This window comes from Bufo gargarizans, chromosome 3, assembly GCF_014858855.1.
Source record: "Bufo gargarizans isolate SCDJY-AF-19 chromosome 3, ASM1485885v1, whole genome shotgun sequence".
Taxonomy (NCBI): Eukaryota; Metazoa; Chordata; class Amphibia; order Anura; family Bufonidae; genus Bufo; species Bufo gargarizans.
In genome coordinates this window covers 93608478-93632346 of record NC_058082.1, presented here as the reverse complement: position 1 = coordinate 93632346, position 23869 = coordinate 93608478, and the positions used below count along the sequence as shown (strand labels likewise).

General features: G+C 42.9%; 1 protein-coding gene across 1 annotated transcript; it reads right to left on the bottom strand.

The window, feature by feature from the left end:
* Positions 1–14235: 14235 nt before the first annotated feature.
* SLN (sarcolipin) lies at positions 14236–23480 on the bottom strand. Its single transcript, XM_044288098.1, has 2 exons — positions 23327–23480; positions 14236–14810 (listed from the first exon to the last, which is right to left on the bottom strand). Exon 2 carries the CDS (start codon positions 14732–14734, stop codon positions 14639–14641), a length of 96 nt encoding a protein of 31 aa, XP_044144033.1. The 5' UTR covers positions 14735–14810; positions 23327–23480; the 3' UTR covers positions 14236–14638.
* Positions 23481–23869: the final 389 nt, after the last annotated feature.

The window sequence follows — 23869 nt, the reverse complement described above, 5'->3', positions numbered from 1 at the left end:
TAACTCAGCAATATCAGGACAGATAGCAGCAGATGGTAAAAGATAACACTGTAGTATACGTCATACACAAGGCTGACACATAACTCATCAAGATCAGGACAGACAGCAGCAGCAGATAAAGGTAGCTGTGGAGTATTAGGCCTACACATTACTTAACATGATCAGGACAGACAGCAGCAGCAGGCACATGTTAATGGTCGAGTCTTAGGCCTACACATAGCTCGGCCTAAATCAGCAGGAACAGACAGCAGCAGGTTCTTTGTTTGCAGTGTTCCCAGGAATGGGCCCCCACCAGACCTGGGCAACAACAAAAATAAAGTTAGACACCTCTTACTGCAGCAGGTTTGTCATGTAGAGCAGGAATATGCTCCCATGCATACAAAAAGCAATATTTTCCTTTGACAAAATTGTTTATCGACTGTATTTTAAGTTACCTCCACACATTGCCCTCACTGGTCTGCTCTTAGTTTCCATATCGGGCACATCGAGTCTATCGGGCACCGACTCTCCCCCCTGACCAGACCCAGACTCCTGGACGTCGGCAAACTCAACAAATTTTTCCTTTTCCTCGTCCTGGGCCTGGTCCCCCTATCAGACGCCACATCAGAGGGAATGCCATGTAGCTTCACGATGTTGTCAACAAACACTTGTGCGAGAGTTTTAGCATTAGGAAGCCCTAGGGTGGAGCATTGTTGCCTCTTCTTGCTCCACCAAGGCACTCGAGCAGGCGAGCTAGTGTCCTGTCCAGCAGGAACACTATGGGGAGCACGTCATTGAGACTAACATGCTCCCCGCTGACCATCTTGGTTCCCTGCTCGAATGGGGCCAACACGCCACGTGGAGTATCTGCCCCCACTCCGCATTGGTGATGTAGGGGAGTGGGTGTGATGGCCCGGAAGTGCCTTGGTCCAGAAGGTATTCTTTCACCACCCTTCGCTGCTCCTACAACCTCTCCCGCATGTGGAGTGTGGAGTTCCACCATGTCACACTGTCCACAATCAGCCTGTGAGGTGGCAGGCTGTTGTCCTACTTCAGTTTGGACAGGGACACGGTGGCGATTGGGGAGCATTGGAAGTGGCTGTCAATCCTACGTGCATGATGTTGCTAAACCTTGGGTATGTGCGTAGGAACTTCTGTACCACAAGGTTGAGGACATGTGCCATGCGGGGCACGTGTGTTATACTGCCAGCATAGAGGGCGGCGAGGATGTTGCTGCCGTTGTCACAGACAACCATACCTGCCTGGAGCCTTCGGGGTGTCAGCCACTTGTGGACCTGAGTCTTGAGGGCGGCCAGAACATCAGGTCCAGTGTGTCTCTGTTCCCCTAAGCTCACAAGCTGGAGCACGGCCTGGCACCGAACATGCCCCACACTTGCGTAGCTACGGGGACGCTTGCTGGGGTGCTCAGCAGCGGTGGAGACAGTGGCTTGAGGGAGAGCTGCAGTTCTCCCCTAGACACCCCGGGGCGGCACCACAAACTGAGATGCCGCCACATCTGATGATCCCTCCCCGGCGCCTCGGAGGGACACCCAATGGGCTGTAAAACTGATGTATCATCCCTGCCCATGTCTGCTGGTCCAGGCATTCATTTTCAGATGCACCCTGTCGCTGACAGTGTGATCCGGCGACAGGGATACATTCTGCACAATGTGCTGTTGTAGGGCAGGGACGCTGGTCCTGGCAAGCAATTCACGAACACCGACCATGGGGCAGCCACAGCGGATCGCTGACCCATTCACTTTAATGTTCTATCTTTTTGCGGAACTGAAGTACGGGAATAAACCCCACGGAAGCACTCCGTAGTGCTTCCGTAGGGTTCCGTTCCATGCTTCCGTTCCGCACCATTCCGCATCTGAGGATTTGCGGACCCATTGAAGTGAATGGGTCCGTATCCATGATGCGGAATGCCCACGGAACGGCGCCCGCGTATTGCGGATCCGCAAATGTGGTCTGCAATACGGTGACGGGCAGCACACGTTCGTGTGCAGGAGGCCTTACACTCTTCGGAACCTCCCTCTTCTCGAAAGCTGGCAAGTACTGTATGGTTACGTTCCATATCCCCATGAAAGCATGTGGTGGTTTGGAAATAAAAGCTATACCTGCAATGTAACGATTAAATCGCTTGTGCCGCATTGATTTGAACACCAAGCCAGCCTGATACATTACATCACACCCATCGCTTGTCACAGTCTCAGGGACCTGTTACAGATTTTTCTTCTGCACCCAAGAGCAAGCATTTCTACAAGACTGAGGTCAGGACAAGGTCTTTCACACCAGTCTTGGTAAACTTCTTTTTACAGATCCTAATTTGTACAAGAGGGGAATGTCCTGATTTACTTTCATCAGACCGTTCTTATTCCTAAAGGAAAATGTACAGTTGCCCCTGTGCAGTCATGCATGAAATCTGCTCCTGGCATCCATGAAACCCAAATTTATTTCACAGACTGCTAACTGGTAAAATGTGAATCACTCCAGATTACGAGATGATGTGCTTTACGCCTCTGCAGATAAATAGCCAGTGCAGACTTCTGTGGAGCTTCTGTGTGCGCCGGCCTCTACATAATTTCGGTGCAGCCACCACCAATTCTAAATGTAACCAGGTGTAGAAAATGATGAATGAGACGGACCTGCCGATTTTGCTGAAACATGGCGTGGCGTATATCTGTTTGGAAATAACCCCCTTAGTACCTGATTATTTTACTTTTGATTTAATTTTACTCTTCATTAGTGATGAGCGGCAGGGGCAATATTCGAATTCACGATATTCACAAATATTTGGGTAAATATTTGTCATAAATTCACGAATTTAAGAATTCTCCATTATTTTCTTGATTGCAAAAATCGGCAATGTAATATGCGCGTATTGCGTGCGCAATACAGGCGTGGGTCACTTTTGCTAAATTTTTCAAGCTGCTAGAAGTTTCCTGAGACTGAAGAAAATGGTTGGCACGGCAGAACATTACAATAGCTTTATATGCATATTGAGAGCTCCAATATATTTGCGATTGCGCAAATCGGCAATTAATGATACACATATTTTGGCGCAATACGTGCAATTTCACATTTTAGCAGGTCTGACCACATATTAGTGATTGGTGCAAGTATTGTTGTGAACTTGTGACATCACAGCACTATGTCTGTAGCATGCATGTATGGACAGCAGAACCAATCACACTACCTAACACCCTGCACTGCAACAGCTACACTATATCAGGATATAACCTACACTGACTATCTCACACTAACTTGGTCACACTTGCAGGTAGGAAGTCTCCTTCTCCTCCCATGCGTTCTCTGTGGGCTATCACTGTCACTGCTGCCCTTGGTGGTGGGGGGAATGATATCCCTCATTCTCTTGAATGGCCCACATCTGTCTCCGATGGAAGCGGCGTTGACTGATCTCTCTCCCTTTACTTGCCTTTGATTTTATATGGAGGCATACTGAATTCTGTTTTCCGTTGGAGTCAATATGAATCCAACATAAAATAAGACGATGTACAAGAGGCATTATTGTGGAAAAGGAGGATAGTTAGAGAGGTGAAAAAGAATCCAAGGATCACCACCAAGGCCATCCTGGTGAATCTGGGCTCTGCTGGTGGCAATGTCTCAAGGCAGACAATCCAACGGACACTACACACTGCTGGGTTCCACTTCTCCAGATAAGGCACATAAAAGCTCGCTTGGCCTTTGCAAAAGCTCATCTGGACAAAGAAGAAGACTTCTGGTCTTCTGTGTTATGGTCAGATGAAACAAAAATTGAATTGTTTGGTCACAATGATGTTTCCTTCATTTGGCGTAAAAAAGGAGAAGCCTTCAACCCAAAGAACACCATCCCCACTGTCAAACAAGGTGGTGGGAACCTAATGTTTTGGGGGTGTTTTTCAGCCAATGGACCAGGGAACCTAATCACAGTAAACGGCACCATGAAAAAAAGAGCAATACATGAGGATTTTTAACGACAACATCAGGCAGTCTGCAGAGAAACTTGGCCTTAGGCACCAGTGGACATTTCAGCATGAGAATGACCCAAAAAACACAGCAAAAGTGGTGAAGAAATGGTTAGCAGACAACAACATTAACATTTTGGAGTGGCCCAGCCAGAGTCCAGACTTGAATCCAATTAAGAATCTGTGGAGGGAGCTAAAGATCAGGGTGATGGCAAGAAGACCCTCCAACCTGAAAGATTTGGACCTCATTGCTAAAGATGAATGGGCAAAAATACCTGTGGAGACATGCAAAAAGCTGGTCTGCAATCATAGGAAGTGTTTGATTGCTGTAATAGCCAATAGAGGCTTTTCTATTGATTATTGAGAAGGGTATGAATAATTTTGGACTGGACACTTTTTGTTGAAATGTAAATAAAAGCTGATAAATGTTTTTTTTTTCCACAATAATGCCTCTTCTACATCGTCTTATTATCTTTTGGGAGACCCCTATGTCATTTCCCATCAAAAAATGACTTGCTGGTTGAATAAAAGTAACTTTAAGTCAAAATTTGCCTGGGGTATGAATAATTATGGGCAGCACTGCAGTGGAACCTATCAGCTACACTATATCAGGAAATAACCTACACTGACTATCTCCCACTAACTATCTGTATTATATATATGAGCTAACTATCTAATGTAATGACACAGTAGAGCACAGCAATGTCACTGCTCTTTTTCTCAGAACTCCATAAAACTACAGAAAATGGCTGCTGGGGAGGTTCTTATATAGTAAGGGGTAGGCAATTTTCCTATTGGTTGCCAGGGATGTTGCTAAGCTCAGACAAAGAAGCCCATTGGCCCACAAGCAAGAAGCAGGGAGGGATCATGGGTTGAGATGAAAAAAAAATCTAGAATATTCTCGAATATATAGCACTATATTCTAAATCTTCTCAAATTCTCAAAGTGGCGATATTTGCAATTAAAATTTGCGATTCGAATGTTCGCGCCCAACACTACAATTTAGTGCAAAGTACAGGTGATCTTGTCTGAATTTCTGTGTACTGAACCCTGTCTGGCTTCTGATTCTGCTCCTTGCTTCCTGCCCCCGACCTTGGAATTGTGACCTGGATTATGCACAAACTCTATCTGTCCTTACCTTGGCATCGCTATTTGCAATACGCCAGTACTGAGCCTGTCCTGACTGTTAGGGCCCATTAAGATGGTCGTAGTGTCTTGCGGACCGCACATGGCCGAAGCCATAGTAGAAAATGCCTATTCTTGTCCGCGATTGTGGACAAGAATAGGACGTGCTCTATCTTTTCAGCAGAGCTGCGGAACGAAACCACGAATGCGGACAGTACACGTAGTGCTGTCTGCATCTTTTGCGGCCCCATTGAAATGAATGGGTCCGCTCCCGTTCCGCAAAATTGCGGAACAGATGCAGACTCATTTACAAGGCCGTCTGAATGAGCCCTTTGACTGTATTCAGACTATGCTTTTGCCTGTGTCCTTGGTGCTTCGCACCACTCTCTCTGACTCCTGCGGGTCAACAGACAACTACAATAAACTATAAATAACTGAATAGGGAGGTCAGACCTGATATAACTCTGCGCTCTAGATTACCAAAAGTGAAGGCATAAATCGGGAAGTGGGTAATCCTAAAATATAACGTTTAATAGTATTGCAGATAAAAAACGAGAGAGTCCTAAATATAGTGTGCAAAGTCAAACCTTGAGATAGAGGGTGATGGGCCCCCACATTACACAAACATGATTATCCCAAATGAAAACACATATACATATTGAATATATAGTGCACGGCGGCACTAGTAACCAGTAGGTCCTACCAGTACCATGGGACAGGAATCAGATCGTTCACCACCAGCTATGTTCCAGAAGGTACTTCTCCACGGATGATGTATGATGAAAAAGTGATGACTGGCAGTGATACACTGTGTAGGGTCCCTGTACAGGCCCTGTGGCTGGCTAGCAGAATAGCCCTAATACTAGATATAGGTAGCAGCCTCACCACAGGGCACTCGTCCTGACAAGGACGACCCCGTCCGGAACCTGTCCCTGAAAATCTAAAATACTATATGTCCCTAAAAATCTACGAAACACTCCCTACACGCATGTTTCACTGCCAGGACAATAAAGCAGTTCATCAGGGGAGATAGGAAAGAAGTACTGGGGATCAATCTTTCAAATAAACTATTGATCCCTAGACACCAGCTGGACGTGATAAGTCGGCCAGTAACAGAGGTATACCCAGATAGTGGAATCCTCAAGGGGCAGTCTCTAGATAGAGAGATAGTGAATCATGCAGATAACAGATAGGTAAATCTGCACATGGGACACCCCTGATGAACTGCTTTACCTTCTGGAACATAGCTGGTGGTGAACGATCTGATTCCTGTCCCATGGTACCGGTAGGGCCTACTAGTTACTAGTGCCGCCGTGCACTATATATTCAATATGTACAGTTGCAAGAAAAAGTATGTGAACCCTTTGGAATGATATTGATTTCTGCACAAATTGGTCATAAAATGTGATCTGATCTTCATCTAAGTCACAACAATAGACAATCACAGTCTGCTTAAACTAATAACACACAAAGAATTAAATGTTACCATGTTTTTATTGAACACACCATGTTAATATTCACAGTGTAGGTGGAAAAAGTATGTGAACCCCATAGACTAATGACATCCTCCAAGAGCTAATTGGAATGAGGTGTCAGCCAACCGAAGTCTAATCAATGAGATAAGATTGGAGGTGTTGGTTACAGCTATCCTGCCCTATAAAAAACACACACCGGTTCTGGGTTTGCTTTTCACAAGAAGCATTGCCTGATGTGAATGATGCTTTGCACAAAAGAGCCCTCAGAAGACCTACGATTAAGAATTGTTGACTTGCATAAAGCTGAAAAGGGTTATAAAAGTATCTCCAAAAGCCTTGCTGTTTATCAGTCCACGGTAAGACAAATTGGCTATAAATGGAGAAAGTTCAGCACTGCTGCTACTCTCCCTAGGAGTGGCTGTCCTGTAAAGATGACTGCAAGAGCACAGCGCAGACTGCTCAATGAGGTGAAGAAGAATCCTAGAGTGTCAGCTAAAGACTTACAAAAGTCTCTGGCATATGCCAACATCCCTGATAGCGAATCTACGACACGTAAAACACTAAACAAGAATGGATTTCATGGGAGGATACCACAGAGGAAGCCACTGATGTCCCAAAAAAACATTGCTGCACGTTTACAGTTTGCACAAGAGCACTGGGATGTTCCACAGCAGTACTGGCAAAATATTCTGTGGACAGATGAAACCAAAGTTGAGTTGTTTGGAAGAAACACACAACACTATGTGTGGAGAAAAAGAGGCACAGCACACCACCATCAAAACCTTATCCCAACTGTGAGGTATGGTGGTGGGGGCATCATGGTTTGGGGCTGCTTTGCTGCGTCAGGGCCTGGACGGATTGCTATCATCAATGGAAAAATGAATTCCCAAGTTTATCAAGACATTTTGCAGGAGAACTTAAGGCCATCTGTCCACCAGCTGAAGCTCAACAGAAGATGGGTGTTGCAATAGGACAACACCCAAAAGCATAGAAGTAAATCAACAACAGAATGGCTTAAAGAGCAGAAAATACACCTTCAGGAGTGGCCCAGTCAGAGTCCTGACCTCAACCCGATTGAGATGCTGTGGCATGACCTCAAGAAAACGATTCACACCAGACATCCCAAGAATATTGCTGGACTGAAACAGTTCTGTAAAGTGGAATGGTCAAGAATTACTCCTGACCGTTGTGCACGTCTGATCTGCAACTACAGGAAACGTTTGGTTGAAGTTATTGCTGCCAAAGGAGGTTCAACCAGTTATTAAATCCAAGGGTTCTCATACTTTTTCCACCTGCACTGTGAATGTTTACATGGTGTGTTCAATAAAAACATGGTAACATTCAATTATATGTGTGTTATTAGTTTAAGCAGACTGTGATTGTCTATTGTTGTGACTTAGATGAAGATCAGATCACATTTTATGACTAATTTGTGCAGAAATCCATATCATTCCAAAGGGTTCACATACTTTTTCTTGCAACTGTATATGTGTTTTCATTTGGGATAATCATGTTTGTGTAATGTGGGGGCCCATCACCCTCTATCCCAAGGTTTGTCTTTGCACACTATATTTAGTACTCTCTCGTTTTTTATCTGCAATACTACAAACCGGATTCCAAAAAAGTTGGGACACTAAACAAATTGTGAATAAAAACTAAATGCAATGATGGGGAGATGGCAAATGTCAATATTTTATTTGTAATAGAACGTAGATGACAGATCAAACGTTTAATCTGAGTAAATGTATCATTTTAAAGGAAAAATACGTTGATTCAAATTTTCACGGTGTCAACAAATCCCCAAAAAGTTGGGACAAGTATCAATAAGAGGCTGGAAAAAGTAAATTTGAGCATAACGAAGAGCTGGAAGACCAATTAACGCTAATTAGGTCAATTGGCAACATGATTGGGTATAAAAAGAGCTTCTCCGAGTGGCAGTGTCTCTCAGAAGCCAAGATGGGTAGAGGATCACCAATTCCCACAATGTTGCGCAGAAAGATAGTGGAGCAATATCAGAAAGGTGTTACCCAGCGAAAAATTGCAAAGACTTTGCATCTATCATCATCAACTGTGCATAACATCATCCGAAGATTCAGAGAATCTGGAACAATCTCTGTGCGTAAGGGTCAAGGCCGTAAAACCATACTGGATGCCCGTGATCTCCGGGCCCTTAAACGACACTGCACCACAAACAGGAATGCTACTGTAAAGGAAATCACAGAATGGGCTCAGGAATACTTCCAGAAACCATTGTCAGTGAACACAATCCGCCGTTGCCAGCTGAAACTCTACAGTGCAAAGAAGAAGCCATTTCTAAGCAAGATCCACAAGCTCAGGCGTTTTCACTGGGCCAGGGATCATTTAAAATGGAGTGTGGCAAAATGGAAGACTGTTCTGTGGTCAGACGAGTCACGATTCGAAGTTCTTTTTGGAAATCTGGGACGCCATGTCATCCGGACCAAAGAGGACAAGGACAACCCAAGTTGTTATCAACGCTCAGTTCAGAAGCCTGCATCTCTGATGGTATGGGGTTGCATGAGTGCGTGTGGCATGGGCAGCTTGCATGTCTGGAAAGGCACCATCAATGCAGAAAAATATATTCAGGTTCTAGAACAACATATGCTCCCATCCAGACGTCATCTCTTTAGGGACGACCCTGCATTTTTCAACAAGATAATGCCAGACCACATTCTGCATCAATCACAACATCATGGCTGCGTAGGAGAAGGATCCGGGTACTGAAATGGCCAGTCTGCAGTCCAGATCTTTCACCTATAGAGAACATTTGGCGCATCATAAAGAGGAAGGTGCAACAAAGAAGGCCCAAGACGATTGAACAGTTAGAGGCCTGTATTAGACAAGAATGGGAGAGCATTCCTATTTCTAAACCTGAGAAACTGGTCTCCTCGGTCCCCAGACGTCTGTTGAGTGTTGTAAGAAGGGGAGATGCCACACAGTGGTGAAAATGGCCTTGTCCCAACTTTTTGGGCATTTGTTGACACCATGAAATTCTGATTCAACATATTTTTCCCTTAAAATGGTACATTTTCTCAGTTTAAACTTTTGTTCCGTGATTTATGTTCTATTCTGAATAAAATATTAGAAGTTGGCACCTCCACATCATTGCATTCAGTTTTTATTCACGATTTGTATAGTGTCCCAACTTTTTTGGAATCCGGTTTGTATTAAACGTTATATTTTAGGATTACCCACTTCCCGATTTATGTCAACAGACAACTACACCAAAACTCCTCCAGGAGGTAGCAGCTTGGTTGGTTCCTTGCGGCGAAGGATGAATACCAGGGAACCACCAGACCACCAGGACAATGCCCTTAGGTTTTGGCCAAAGCCAAATTGGTTAGTTGGGACAGTGGGTCCATTGTTTGTAACAAAAGTATCATTTTAACCAGTATGCCTTGCTTAATGGGGTTGACGATGCTGACAAAGGCTCTATAAGGATGCAGCTATTCTTTAGGACACATTAGTAAAACTGGTGTAAAGAAAACCTGGCTTAGTTGCTCATACCAACCAATCAGATTCCACCTGTTATTTTTCAGGACTCCTTTGAAAAATTAAAGATGGAATCTGATAAGTTGTTATCGGCAACTACGTTTTCCGTTACACCAGTTTTAATAAATCTCCCTCAGTGTTCTTTTTTGTTGCATTCTGCTTACCATCAGTGTAGCTGTGGGTATGAGAGGTTATGTTTCATACAGTCATTTTGGGTTGCAAATAAAGTTTTGGAAAAAAATGTTTTATTTTGGCAGCAAATGGAGTAAAAAGAGCAATTCTGCAGTTTTGGGAGTTTTATTTGGGTTTTGTTTTTACAGTGGTCACCATGTGATATCAATTTTATTCTGGGGTCAATACAACTATGATGATACCAAATTTATATTGTTTTTAATTTTTTCTTTTTTACTTTCACACAATAGAAATAATTTGTGCTTTTTTATTGGCAAATTCTCAGAGCCATATAGTTTTTTACATTTTGACATCTGTGTGAGGGCTTGTTTTTTGGCGGGATGAATGAAGCTTTTGTTGTTAAATTTGGGGTACATACAACTTTTTGATCACATATCTTTTTCAGGAGGCGGGATGAACAAAAAACAACAACTTAGATTTTTTTAGCAGTTGCCATGTTGGATAAATAACTTGGCAATTGTATAGTTCAGGTGGTAACAAATGTGGCTATACCAATTATACGGTTTTGTTTTTTTTGTTTGTTTTTTTCATTTTACATCTTTTACAATAATCAAAGGAAAAACAGTAATTATGATTGGCTTTTTTTTGTAACTTTATTTACTTTTATTAACTTTTTAGTCCCAGTAGGGAACTTGAACATACAATCCTCTGAAGGTCCCCAGCTGACAAGGAAACCCATCAGCATCCCCCGTCTCAACACGGCCGACAGGGTGACAGCTATTGACTTGGCTATTGACTTGACAGCTATTGACTTGGCATATAAGGGTTGAATGTCTGGGGTCAGAGTTATCCCAGCCATTTAAATCAACTTTTCATCCTCTGCCATAAGACCCTTGATATGATTTTTAGGCCTCATATTCCCTAAATATTCTTAGTATAAGAATTAGGACATCCTGGAAGTTACCAGTAACAGCTTCCGAATCTTGAAGTTGTTGTCATGGATTAAAGAAAAGGGTCTCCTGGTGTTGCATCTCATTCTCTTTCAAATGAATGTGGCTGAACTTTTATATTAAAGGAGTTGTTCCATCTAGGATATTCCATCGATGTCAGATAGGTCCTTGTTCCATCTCTGGGACATGCTCCTCTCTCCACAACAGGGCCCCTCATAGTGAAGTAGAGCACACCACACTTGTGCAATTTGCTCATCATTCATTGCTATGGAAGTTCTGAAAACAGCCAAGCAAACGCACTCAACTATTTTTGGAAGTCCTATAGCAGTGAGTGGACAGCAGGCCATGCAACCATGGCCACCTCTCCATGTGTCGTTATGGGACTACCATAACTTGACTATTTTCTCAACTCCCATATCAGAGAAAAAAGGGTGACTGTACATGTGTGACTGCCCTCTCCGCACCTCGGGGGCCCCGTTCTGGAGATAAGAGAGGTGGAACCTGCATCTATTTGACACTGATGGCATATCGATCAATGTCCCAGATGGAAATACCCATTTGAGTACAGCCCATAGATGAGTATGGCCCTGTTTCTGGGAGAGAAAAAATTGAGTTTTTTTCTAATTGTAGACACGCACTTTAATACTTTTTTTTTTTTTAAAAGCACATACCGGTAAATCGCTAGAATATTTTTGGGGTCTAAAAATAATTAGCCTTTATACATCTAGCCATTGGCACCTTTGTAAATGCTCAACATCCTTTCCGTGCATTTAGGGCAAATAGTGAAACATATTTCATACAGAAAAGGTCACCAATTACTCACCACAGATTCCCTTCCGCTGCCAATGTCATGTCTGGAAGCTGGTTTCGAGTTACCTACCAGCTGTCCGTGTTAACTAAGGATTTTGGTCATGTTAATTAACAAAGGCAAACTCACAAAGACGCACAAAGTGCCGAGTTTACAAGGGAATGTCGAGTGTATTTATGCTGAAGTGATAATTCCCCCTGTGTACTTATTTTTATCTAAGTGTCACACACTAAGTGCTCTTCAGACATCTTAAAGCAAGTCAGTGAACCTGTGCCAAGTGCCCAAGAACAAGCAAAAATTCCATGGAAGGGCTTTGGCGTTCCATTATCTTAGGGTGAACTTTGACACTACTTATGTCTAATGATGTCTAATGAAGATATCTGTAGGCTTCTTCTATTTATGGCAGAATGATGACTGTATACATTAAGGGTTATTTGACATGTATAGATAATCTGCCAGATTATCAGAAACGAAGACCCTTCCAAAACTGGTTATTGCCTCAGTGGAGATGAGAGCTGCATTTACATGGATCAATCACCTCCACTGCATAGGAACAAGCGATTGATATAGTGTTGGCTAGATCGGGTGATTGCTGACACCTTTCACACCGACAGATCATCGGGAACGAGCATTTATACAAACGCTCATCCCCCAATAGTTTGCCTGATAATTAGTCTGTGTAAAGGGACTTTAAAGCAGGGATAGGTAACCTTAAAAGGGTTTTCAGAGATTTCTTAACTGGAAAGGTCACCAGTATCTAATCGGTGGGGTCCGACACCTGGGACTCCCGCCGCTCAGCTGTTTGAGAAAGCACCAGCGCTCGCAGTAGCGCCACAGCCTTCTCTCAGCTCACCAAGCACAGTGCCGTACATTGTATAGCGGCTGTGCTTGGTATTGTAGCTCAGCCCCATTAACTTCAATAGGGGTGAGCCATGTGACTGATGAATGTGACGTCACATGGCCTAGGCAAAGCTGCAAGAAGACTCCGGCGCTACTGAGAGTGCCAATGCCTTCTTAGGGTACTTTCACACTAGCGTTTTTCTTTTCCGGTATTGAGTTCCGTCCTAGGGGCTCAATACCGGAAAAAAAACAGATCAGTTTTATCCTAATGCATTCTGAATGGAGAGCAATCTGTTGAGTATGCATCAGAATGTCTTCAGTTCAGTCACTGTACAGTTTTTGGACGGAGAAAATATCGCAGCATTCTGCAGTATTTTCTCCGTCCAAAATTCCGGAACACTTGCCGGCATTATTTTACATTGAAATGCATTAATGCCGGATGCGGCCCTAAGTGTTCCAGAAAAAACGGAGAGACGGATCCAGTATTGCAATACATTTGTGAGACGGATCCGCATCCGGATCCGTCTACAAATGGTATTCGTTTGCATACAGATTGCCGGAATCCAGCGACGCTAGTGTGAAAGTACCCTTAAACCGCTGTTCGGCAGTGGTCCTCGGTGTCGGACCCCCACCGGTCCGATACTGATGACCTATCCAGAGGATAGATCGTCAGTTAAAAAGATCTTGAAAACCTTTAACTGCTTACTGAGTGCCCAGTGACTATATACGTCCAGGTGGTCATTTCTAAATGTTCCTGCACAGATTGAAGACGTTCCTGCCTTCCCATCACTGTATTCACAGCGCTCAGTCAGCTGTGCATTCAGATCAGGAAGTGGCAATGCAGCTTGATGTTCGGATTCGGCAAAAAAAATTCAATTTGGGTATGAATCAATAGTACTTTTAATGGCTGGGAAATCAGAGAGGTTCTTCTTATCGAGAGTACCTAGTAGGTGTTAGGAGTCTTATAGGACAGGAAATGCTCCTTAGGAAAAAGAGATATGCAAATGAGCTTTCGTTCTAAAAGGAAAAGCCAATGCTTGACCCTTTAAACAGGCCTTGAAGCATAACTTCGATCTCATCTGCAGACAGCTGTTTTGAGGTGATTGTCCATCATAAGTACAGAATAGAGATGACAGGCTTAGGCGAGAGGCCTTGGTCAGGATCAGAAAACAGATCCTTAGGATGTTTAAATAATTTGAAACTTTTTTAAAAATTTTGGTGAGACATGTACTGGATTTTTCCATAGAAGCAAATGGCATATCTGTGAAAAGTAAATAAAATTATTGATATGTGTACATATATCACAAGAAAACTAAATGTGGAGCATCCTAACTATTTCACATCACTCATCGTATGTCACACAGCTACTGTATCTAATATCAAGACTCAAATAATTATCTCAACTCGAAAAATTACCAAAAATTGTAATCAACACACAACTCCTGGTCTTAGTTTTAACTTTTGTTTTATTCAGATAAAGACGTTTTGTGTCCCAGTATCAGTTGATTTATTTTCATCTTGGCTCATGGGGAAGAGAACATTATGTTGTACCGTAGATATTAGTGGTGGTACCAGCACTGTATAGCTGATCTTAACAATCATTCTACATATTCATGATAAGAGGTTGACAGTAGTTTATTTTGTGTTTCTATAAAGCAACATGTTCTAAGTGAAGACATTTCCTTGGTTCCTATGAATTATTGCAGCTAATTACAGAAGATAAGCATGGATGAGCATAGATGTTATGTACAAAGTGCCATAGACTTATTCATTGAGCCCCTTCAGTGTTGAGAAGACATCTCCATCACTAAAGGGGCTGAAAATATTCACGAGGAGCATCATATAGTCCTTTTATTCTAGGTAAGACTTGACCAGAAGCCACATCAACAGCACGGTGATCAACACGATCATGAAGTTGAGGAAGAGCTCTTGTGTGGATCGTTCCATTGTCACGTGCAGAAGGGTAAGTCGTGTACCACAAAGAAGTCAGGAAACACCACCAAGATATTCACCGTAGTTCAGCCTAATGTGGAAAAAGTAGAGAGTAAAGAACTTCATAGATGACTCTTTAACCATAGTGATAATGACATAACCTACAAAAACAGCTCTTCGTCGTCTAACGCAGCTGATGGAGGTGTACTGATTATAGGTACAACTTTGCTTAGGACTTATTGGCACCACATTGGAAAGTTTGTTCAGCAGGTCTGGAGAGCATCTTGGCATACAGGTAATGCACAAAGAGAAAAAGACCTTGACCAGACCAGATCTTGAAGCCACCATCATTAATCCGCAAAACACTTGGATAACCACCTGCCATAAAGGAGCATCATTATTCAAGTATTTTTTTGGATTGGTAGCAGTGCCTACAAGATGTTTTTTTTTAAATCCTTTTGGCAATTTTCTTGATTAATAGCAAATTGCTAATATTGCAGGGCCATTGACCAACTAGCTCACTGGAGGAAATTCTTCTGAAGGCCTAACCTCCACCTATATTCCACACAGATTTCAGCATATTCTCCACACCATAATCTGTGTAAAAAAAAAACATCAAATCTGCATCCTATTATTTCCAATGTGATTGTAGATTTTTTCCACGCAGACTTGACATCTGGGCCCAAAATCAATGTAGAAAGGCTGGCTAGCCACACACGGATTAGATTTGTTGAATGGGGCTAATTGGTGAATGGATGTCAGCATGACAAACTGCAACCCCGTGGAGAAATCTGAGAATCAGCCTCAGATTCCATGGCCAAAACACAAAAATTTTTGTACCATTATACACACAGGACATATCATCAATAAGATCTAACAGGGTATATGTGGAAAAATCCCATAAAAAATAGACCCTAGTGGTGAGTGATTAGCTTCAAAGTCACTTCCAAATGCAGTCTTCTGCTAGACCTTTGGAGCCCTGCTGAAATAAAGGCCTTTTACAGTGTCAGAATCATGAAAAACATAACTGTTTCCTTGTTTTTTCTCTTCAAGGTAATTATCATGAAAAACACTAATGCTTCTTTGTGAAATAATTATTTTTTCAGTTAATATTTTATGGTATCACATGGTCATTAGTCTGTGTACAGTATTTTTCCATTTGAAGATATCAGTAGACCACAACCTTCCAAGAATCTGATGGCTCTGACGCCAAGTGTCTCAGATGCAAGAGGCTACAAAATCCATGTGGTTCTGTGACTGTGCATTACTTTCAGGGTCTGACAGATCAGGTACTCCTGACATAGTCCTCACTTATTACATATCATAGTTATGAACACCCTGGAACCATAGCAGAAACATGCCAGGAGAGGTGAGGACAACAATAGAAGCTGAGTAATTATAACAGATCCAGTCTCAAATTGGGGTTCCTTGGATCCGGCAGAGGTAATATTGTGAAGGCCGAACTCCCACCCATACGGAACATGTGCACATTAATTTTTAAAAAGGGTTCTCAGCTAAGATTTTATGGTATCACGTAGTCATTAGTATGTGTATTTCTCCTTCTGAAGATATCAGTAGACCATAACCTTCCAAGAATCTGATTGCTCTGATGCCAAGTGTTCCTGATGTAAGAGGATATCAATTACAAGGTACTGTGTCACTGAGTATGACTTTCAGGCTCTAACAGGCCAAGAACTCCCTTAAAACATATCATACGGACCACCCTGGCACCATAACATAAAAACACGCCAGCAATGGTGAGTACAACAGAAGGTTTAATGAAACGGGGTAAATGAGATTGAAAAAGTTGGAAAAAGTGTGCTTTTATCCCGAAACCGCACCCCTAATGTCCTCGGTTCTTTCTGTTATTGCAGAACAGCCACATTTAGATGAATTGGCCACAGCTGAAATATACTAGTATGCATGGATAAGAGGGGTGGTGTTTCTAGAAACAAGAGGGGCTTTTTGGCCTAGGAGCTGACAACCCCAATGGTCCTAACCAGTCCCTATAAAAAAAAAACGAAAACCTGTCCATGGTCCTACCATGTCCACTTCCCCTTTCTGGACGCCTCAGGTACCTGCAGGACCAGGAAGTGGCTTGTTCCTGTAACTGCCACGGCCAGTCAAAGGCCTTAGTAGTCACATCTGCCTTTATGACACGTCACTGCTGTTATTTTAACTTTTTTTATGGGCCACAGGTTACGACCATTGCATAGTTGCCAACTGTTCCAAACTTGCAGGGACCATCCCTGATTTTCTGAGAATTCAGGCTATCTTGGGCCCAAATAGGCAGGGCTAATGACAACCCTGCCAGAGTTGAGGCGTTCCAGGGGCGAGGTTTTGGATGCCCTTATTTTACCAACTTAAATGTTGGTGAGTATGCCATTGGTGTTGTCGGCTCTTAGGGGGTTGGAACCACACTGGTCTGAATTTTTACTATATACTCTCTATGGACTATGTTTACATTTTGTACCATCTGATTTTAATTTTGGTTAATATTTAGGGTTTGCTTTTTACCTCCTATTGATGTGCTCTACCTTCTCATTATTACTTGTCTATTTGGGATTGCACTAAGCACTTTATATACAATAAATGAGTCGGGTTGATAGGATAAGGCGCTATATCATGATGTCCTAAGCCCATATGAGATATGAAGTTTTTATTACATGTTCAGTGTATCTTCTTATTTTTCTGTATATGTATGCCGCTGCTGTGATTAATTTTAAGATCATGTATTTAATAAAGTTATTTGATTACTTTGCGTTGGTTATCTGGTGTGTTGGTATATTATTGGTGTATACTATAGGCTCTTAGGCTAGGCAACCTCTTTAGTGTCGTACACCCCCCTTTGAACATCATGAAAATTATTTTGCTTCACATCTAAGTTTAGATTGATATGTAGCCCCCTGAATGCTGGAGGATTCATGTTAAATAACTCTCGACCTGGACCATAGACTGTACCCAGAGATGTACGTAGAGGGAGATTTATCAAAACTGGTGTACAGGAAAACTGGCTTAGGCTACTTTCACACTGGCGGTAGCCTTTTCCAGCAGGCTGTTCCGGCGGGGGAACAGCCTGCCAAATCCGAACTACTACAAATCCACCGTGCAGGTGGAAGTCCGCTCCGGCCCCCTTCACTATAATGTGGGCGGGCTGGAGGTCCGGGCGCAGCACGGCAAACATGCCAAGAGGCAGCCACAATAAAACTACAGAACGCTGCGGTTTTTGTTCGGCCGCCTCTCGGCATGTTTGCCGTGCTGTGGCCGGACATCCAGCCTGCCCCCATTATAGTGAATAGGGCCGGAGCGGACTTTCGCCAGTACGGTGGACTTGCGGTAGCATGGATCCGGCAGGCTGTTCCGGCGGGAGTGTGAAAGTAGCCTTAGTTGCCCATAGCAACCAATCAGATTTCACCTTTCATTTTTCAGAGCTCCTTTACAAAATTGTATTTACTGGTCATCTCCAGAGCTCAGAGTTGGCTTCGTCAGTGGAGATTCCGATGAAGGACTGTAGTGCCCTAGAGCAGGGGTACTTTGAAGTCTAGACATTTGAGGACTTTTGCCCCTGTTTCCCCTATGCTAAGTGATTGATTTTTTTCACTTTAAAGGGTTAACTTGCACTAACTTATACTGTTTAATACTGTGTAACTGCATTTTATATGTTTGCTGTGATATATATCCTGTTCATTTGCACAGCACGGTGGAAAGGGTTAATGAATACTGAGAGACTTTTGGGACTTTCTAGCTAATAATTAGAAGCTAGCAATTTTCCACAGCTACCATAAGGGTTAAAGAAGAGTATGTTTTGAAGGGAAACAGCCAGACTTGATTACCACCAAAACCAAACTTTTGAATGTCTGCTTTAGCTCAGTTGTGTATGTCTGAAGACTTGTTTATGTCTGGAAAACTGCTTATTCATTCCCATAACCATGAATATGCATCTCTATATAAGTTTATGATAGATAGAAATTGTAACAGTGTTTATGCTTAGGCTGTGCTTTTCCAATCCTCCCTTACCACTAGAAGGTTCTAGTTCAGACAGAAACTGTATATAAGGAGAACAGTCAGAGTCCCTAGTGTTCTGCAGATAGGGAACAGTGCTTAGAAAAAGAGACTCTGCCAGACTGCTGGAGTGACCAGAAAAAGAACCTGAGAAGGGAATACTCTGCCACAGATCCTGGGTCACCAGCCCTATGGCCAGCCTTTGGCCAGGGAGCCAGCTTTGTGGGAGAGAAAGGAACAGCTAGCTCAGGCCTTTCCTCAGCATGAAACCTTTTTCTGCCAGGGAGGAGACCGGAGAAGCCAGTTTTGCCTGTATTGACCTGTACTGCGTTCCTCCAGTAAAGAAGCACACTGGTTTACTGCAAACGCTGACTCTCTGGAGTTATTTCCCATTGGGGTGCACCATGCCTTACCACCCATTCCGGAGAGCAGCAACATTTGTTGACACCCCAGGTATAGCGTTGGGGCCGCCCCAAACCTAGCAACTTGAGGCCCCCCTCTAGTAGGTATGCAAGCCTTAAAGGATCTGTCTCAGGTGAAGTTTCGTCTTCCCACACATTTCTTCTCTGGCGGCCCTGAATGGGCGACCATGTAATTCTGTAATTGGCTACGTTGAGTCTGCCAGAATGGGGAACCCTGGCTATCCACTGATAGAGGTGGGTGCCCATAGTGGGTGACACCTCTATGACATCCAAAAGCCCTAATAAGGCATATTGTCATGGAGACAACTCCTTTAATATAGCATTTAAAGGGCTCCTCCCATAGCCCATTAAAAGGGCATCTGTCAGCAGTACCGATGAAACCGGCTGACCATTTGCATGTGTGCTTGTCAGCTGAAGACATCTGTGTTGGTCCCATGTTCATATGTGGGTACGCATTGCTGGCCCTGTCAATCAAAGTGGAGAGGGTGCGGCAGTTGCAGAAAGAGCAAAGCCTTTAGGTGTAATGGCAATGACATTACTGCTAGAGGTTCATTTGCGGGGGACATCGCAGTTCATGAGAAAAACAACCATTTGAATGGAGCGGCAAACACTCTTGCGTGTCCTCCTCTCCATTCAACTCTATGGGACTGTCGGGGATAGCCGAGCACTTGTACTTGGGTATCTCCAGCAGCCCCATAAAGATCAATGGAGCAGCATTGCACATGCATGAAATGGTTGAGAACAAGCCTCCGGTGTCGTGATTGGTGGGGGCCCCAGCAGCCGAAACCTTGCCAATCAGACACTTATCCTCTATGGTTAGGGGATAAGTTGTCTTAATGGGGCAGCTTCTTTCACAATATGTTGTCTAAATAATATATCCGGTTAAAAAAAAAAGTATATTCATGTGTTGTATGTATGTATGTATTGTATGTATGTAGAGTATATAGTGTTTGTAAAGATGTTTTCGTACTTTGGGATTAGTACATAAGCTACAAGTATACCAAATTTAAATGTACAGAATGTGATTTATTTCTTTGAATATCATTATCATTATTGTAATAATGAAAATATTGCTACAGAATAATCAATTAAAGAAGCACTGCCAAAAAAATATATATTCTCTGACCTACGTATTAAAAATGTACATGATGTAAACTGTACTGAAGGTAATCTTCTCATCAGTGACTGTATTTGTGAGTTATAACCTCCCTTCTGATCCTCAGCTGTGTCATGTGACCAACATCCTACTGACACATGACAGGAAGTCAGTTACTTCTCTATTCATTCCTATGAGACTGACATTGAGGCTCCCATAGGAACACATAGAAAAACTGACTTCCTGTCCACACATAAGACCCTATGTTATTTGGAAAGTCAGAGTGTTGGTCACATGACACAGTTGTGGATTAGAAGGGAGGTTATAACTGCTTCTTTAAGATCTGTCATTTACAGAAACATTATATATATATATATACATAATGCACTCAATTACAGAGTTGCAGATTATCAGATTATCACCCCTGTCCTCACCAGCAGCGGCAGCTACATATCTAGGACGGATCTCATGTGGAAATGAATACTGCAACGCCGTTGATGACTGATTAACCATTTACAAGCTCAGAATGCAGAATTTCATTGCAACCTTAGTTTTAATGGTCGTTGCGATTGTTGTCGGCGCTGATACACCTAATCCTGGCTTTTAATCTCTGATCACTAATATGTGACGTGCTGTACAATGAATGGTGGTGCTGCAGCTGATTTCTGGCCGTCACCTGCTTGTTACACTTGTTATCTGATACAAATCCCCGGTATCTCGAGCACTAGCTGGCGACTTGTAAGACAGTAATTCCTGATCAGCCTCCGACACAGAGGAGTCATGAAGGGGGGGGTGAGTCTGCGACGCTTTGTATGGAAACCGAGGAAATATATTACAGTGTTCAGATACTATCGGTTATAGTAAATTATTATATTCTGCATCTATTTTTAGGATTTTATGCCTATTTTATTCCTACTTAGAAGTTTATAAATGACTTACTAACTGGGTGTTAACAGTTGGGGGGTGCATCCCTTTATAGTAGCTGTGCAGGGACCCCCCAACTGGTATTAGCCCGTTTTCAGCTTCTACTAGGAATAATAGAGGAACGAGACCACTTTGAGTTCTAAGAATAGATGTACAGTAGAACCAGTTGCCCAGTTTGATCAAAGTGAATCAATGTTTTAACACATTTTCTTTTTATGTCCCTGACACAGAGCTCCAAATCCCCTGCACAGTTAAAATCCAGATGGTCATCACGTTAATGGCTGCATGGCTTAGAGGGTAACCTGTTGTGTCACCTGCAAAACTTGACAACTGCATGTGGACGTGTTGTTTTTTTTTTTTAGCTGCATGTGGTGACTGCTAACTAAAGGAAACGATAAAGCCCAAAATTAACATCCAAATGTCGAAGAGCTGAGTTTGTCAATGCAGCAGAGCTAAGTTTGTCATTCTGCATAACTCATCATGCTACTGGTCTATCATGTTACTGTATTGTCTAATGTTACTACTGTGTGTACAGATACAGCTTCAAAGAGATTCATCCTAAACTCAGCTCTGCTACATCTGTGTATGTAAAGAATTCCAACTGCCACAGCTCTGGAGAAGTGCTGAGTTTGTCATTAATTATGGCTCACAATTAGTGCTGTTACCTAGGATGTTTAAGGAGACAGCGAAATTCAGCTCTGCTACATCAGTGCATTAAAGACGTTTTCTGCCACAATCACAGATATCACAGTGTTACCAGTGGTTTTACCTTCGACTACAGGTCAACATACTTTATTTACTCAAGGGATCCTACCAAAGATATAGGGGGGTCATTTATTAAGACCGGCATTTCAGACGCCGGTCTTAATAACGCCTATAGCTGGAGGCGGATCTGCCAAAGTTATGAAGAGGCGCTGGCCTTCTAAGCTAAAACAGGCGTAGAAAATGATAAATGAGGCGGGCCTGCTGTCTGGTAGTGTTCCGCCTAAGGCTGCCTGTACACGATGCGGAGTACGCACTGTTTTTGCATCTTGATTTCCGTGCGGAAAATCCGAAGTGTAATACAGTACCAGCAAAGTGTATGAGATCAGACAAATGTCATGTGAACTTTTCATTTTTCTTTGGTGCAGAAATTGACCTGCCGCGCGGATTATGAAATCTATACCGTGTCAATTGCTGTTGCGTTTTTCTTGTGCTGAGAGTGAGATCTGCTTAAAATCTGCATCAAATCTGCACCAAAAAACAAATAAAAAGCAATAGTGCGGATTTATGTGCTTTTTTGTGCTGTTTTTGGTGCAGATTTTATGTGGATTTTCTGTACATAAAACTGCACTGTGAACAGCCGGCCTAAGGCCTCTTGCACACGAACGCTTTTTTTTCCCCATTTCCATTCTGTATACGGAGCCATTCATTTCAATGGGTCCGCAAAAAAAAAAAATTATTCCGTTTCCGTATTTCCGTTACGTTCAAAGATAGAACATAACGGACAAGGATAGTACTGTTCTATCAGGGGCCAGCTGTTCCGTTCCGCAAAAAAACTGAATGCACACGGAAGTCATCTCAGTTTTTTGGCGGACTGCAAAATACTGAAAAAGCCATACGGTCGTGTGCCAGAGGCCTAAGGCTAATTTGACATTCACAGTGAAAAAAACTTCTGCTAAAAATGACAAAACGGTCCCCTTTGATTGCATGGGGGCTGTTGGTCCTTGAAAATGGACATCAAAAATTGGCCTTGTGAATAACCTCATAGACGACCATTGTCCTTAAAACGGCCATTTAAAAACGCCACACAGCCGTCGTGTGAATTTAGCCTGATGATATCTGCATTGATGAGAAACTTCCAGAACTTGTACCTAACACATAAAAGTCTAAATGAATGAATAAATATATATATACATATACACACACTAAGCCATGTAAACCAACTACGGCAATTACTGTATCCACAGGAGATGCCAAGAATGCTTTATCCCATCTTAAATCTAGGAATACTGGACAGCTGAGCAGAACATGGCAGGTGCCATTGTCTAGAGCATGCCAACCTTTTAAATGCCAGTCTTAAATTAGACTGTAAGGTATAATAGAGAGCGCACGTTAAGCCCATGGAAAGACAGTCTCTCTAATAAACTATTATAACGGGAAAGCTGCTTAGAAGATGATTACCTGGACTAATGGGAACGTTTGCTTCCTCCTGGGGCAGTGGATGCTCTCAATCCCTTCTTGGCTATGTCCCCTCTCTCGGCGATGTGATTTGCAACTGTCTGTGTTGGAACTAAAGTAGCAGGAGGGTGGAGAGCATCAGATGAACTGGCAGAACTTCTGATGAGGTCATGTTTTCTGGATATATATGGCATGGGCTGCATATACATTGGCAGGCTGACTGTATGCTATAGGACAAAATCACAGAATTCAAAGATTTTCTGGATTCATTTATTCGCCATTTTGGTTCAACACATTGGTAGCTGTTTATAGACCGGGCGGCGTCCTCAAGGCCTACCATCTCCCTGGAGATGCGCGGTAATAACTCGTTAAGAGCTTGTCAAGCACCTTATAAACATGTAGCTATTTCCATCCCACCCACAAATGTCACTTTTGATATAGTAGATCCTCTATTCTTTAGAGACACAATTAGGACACTGCCCTTGAGACGGCCAATAATGATATCCACCCCCTCATTCCACTTTGCACATTTGGCCTGTCACTTCA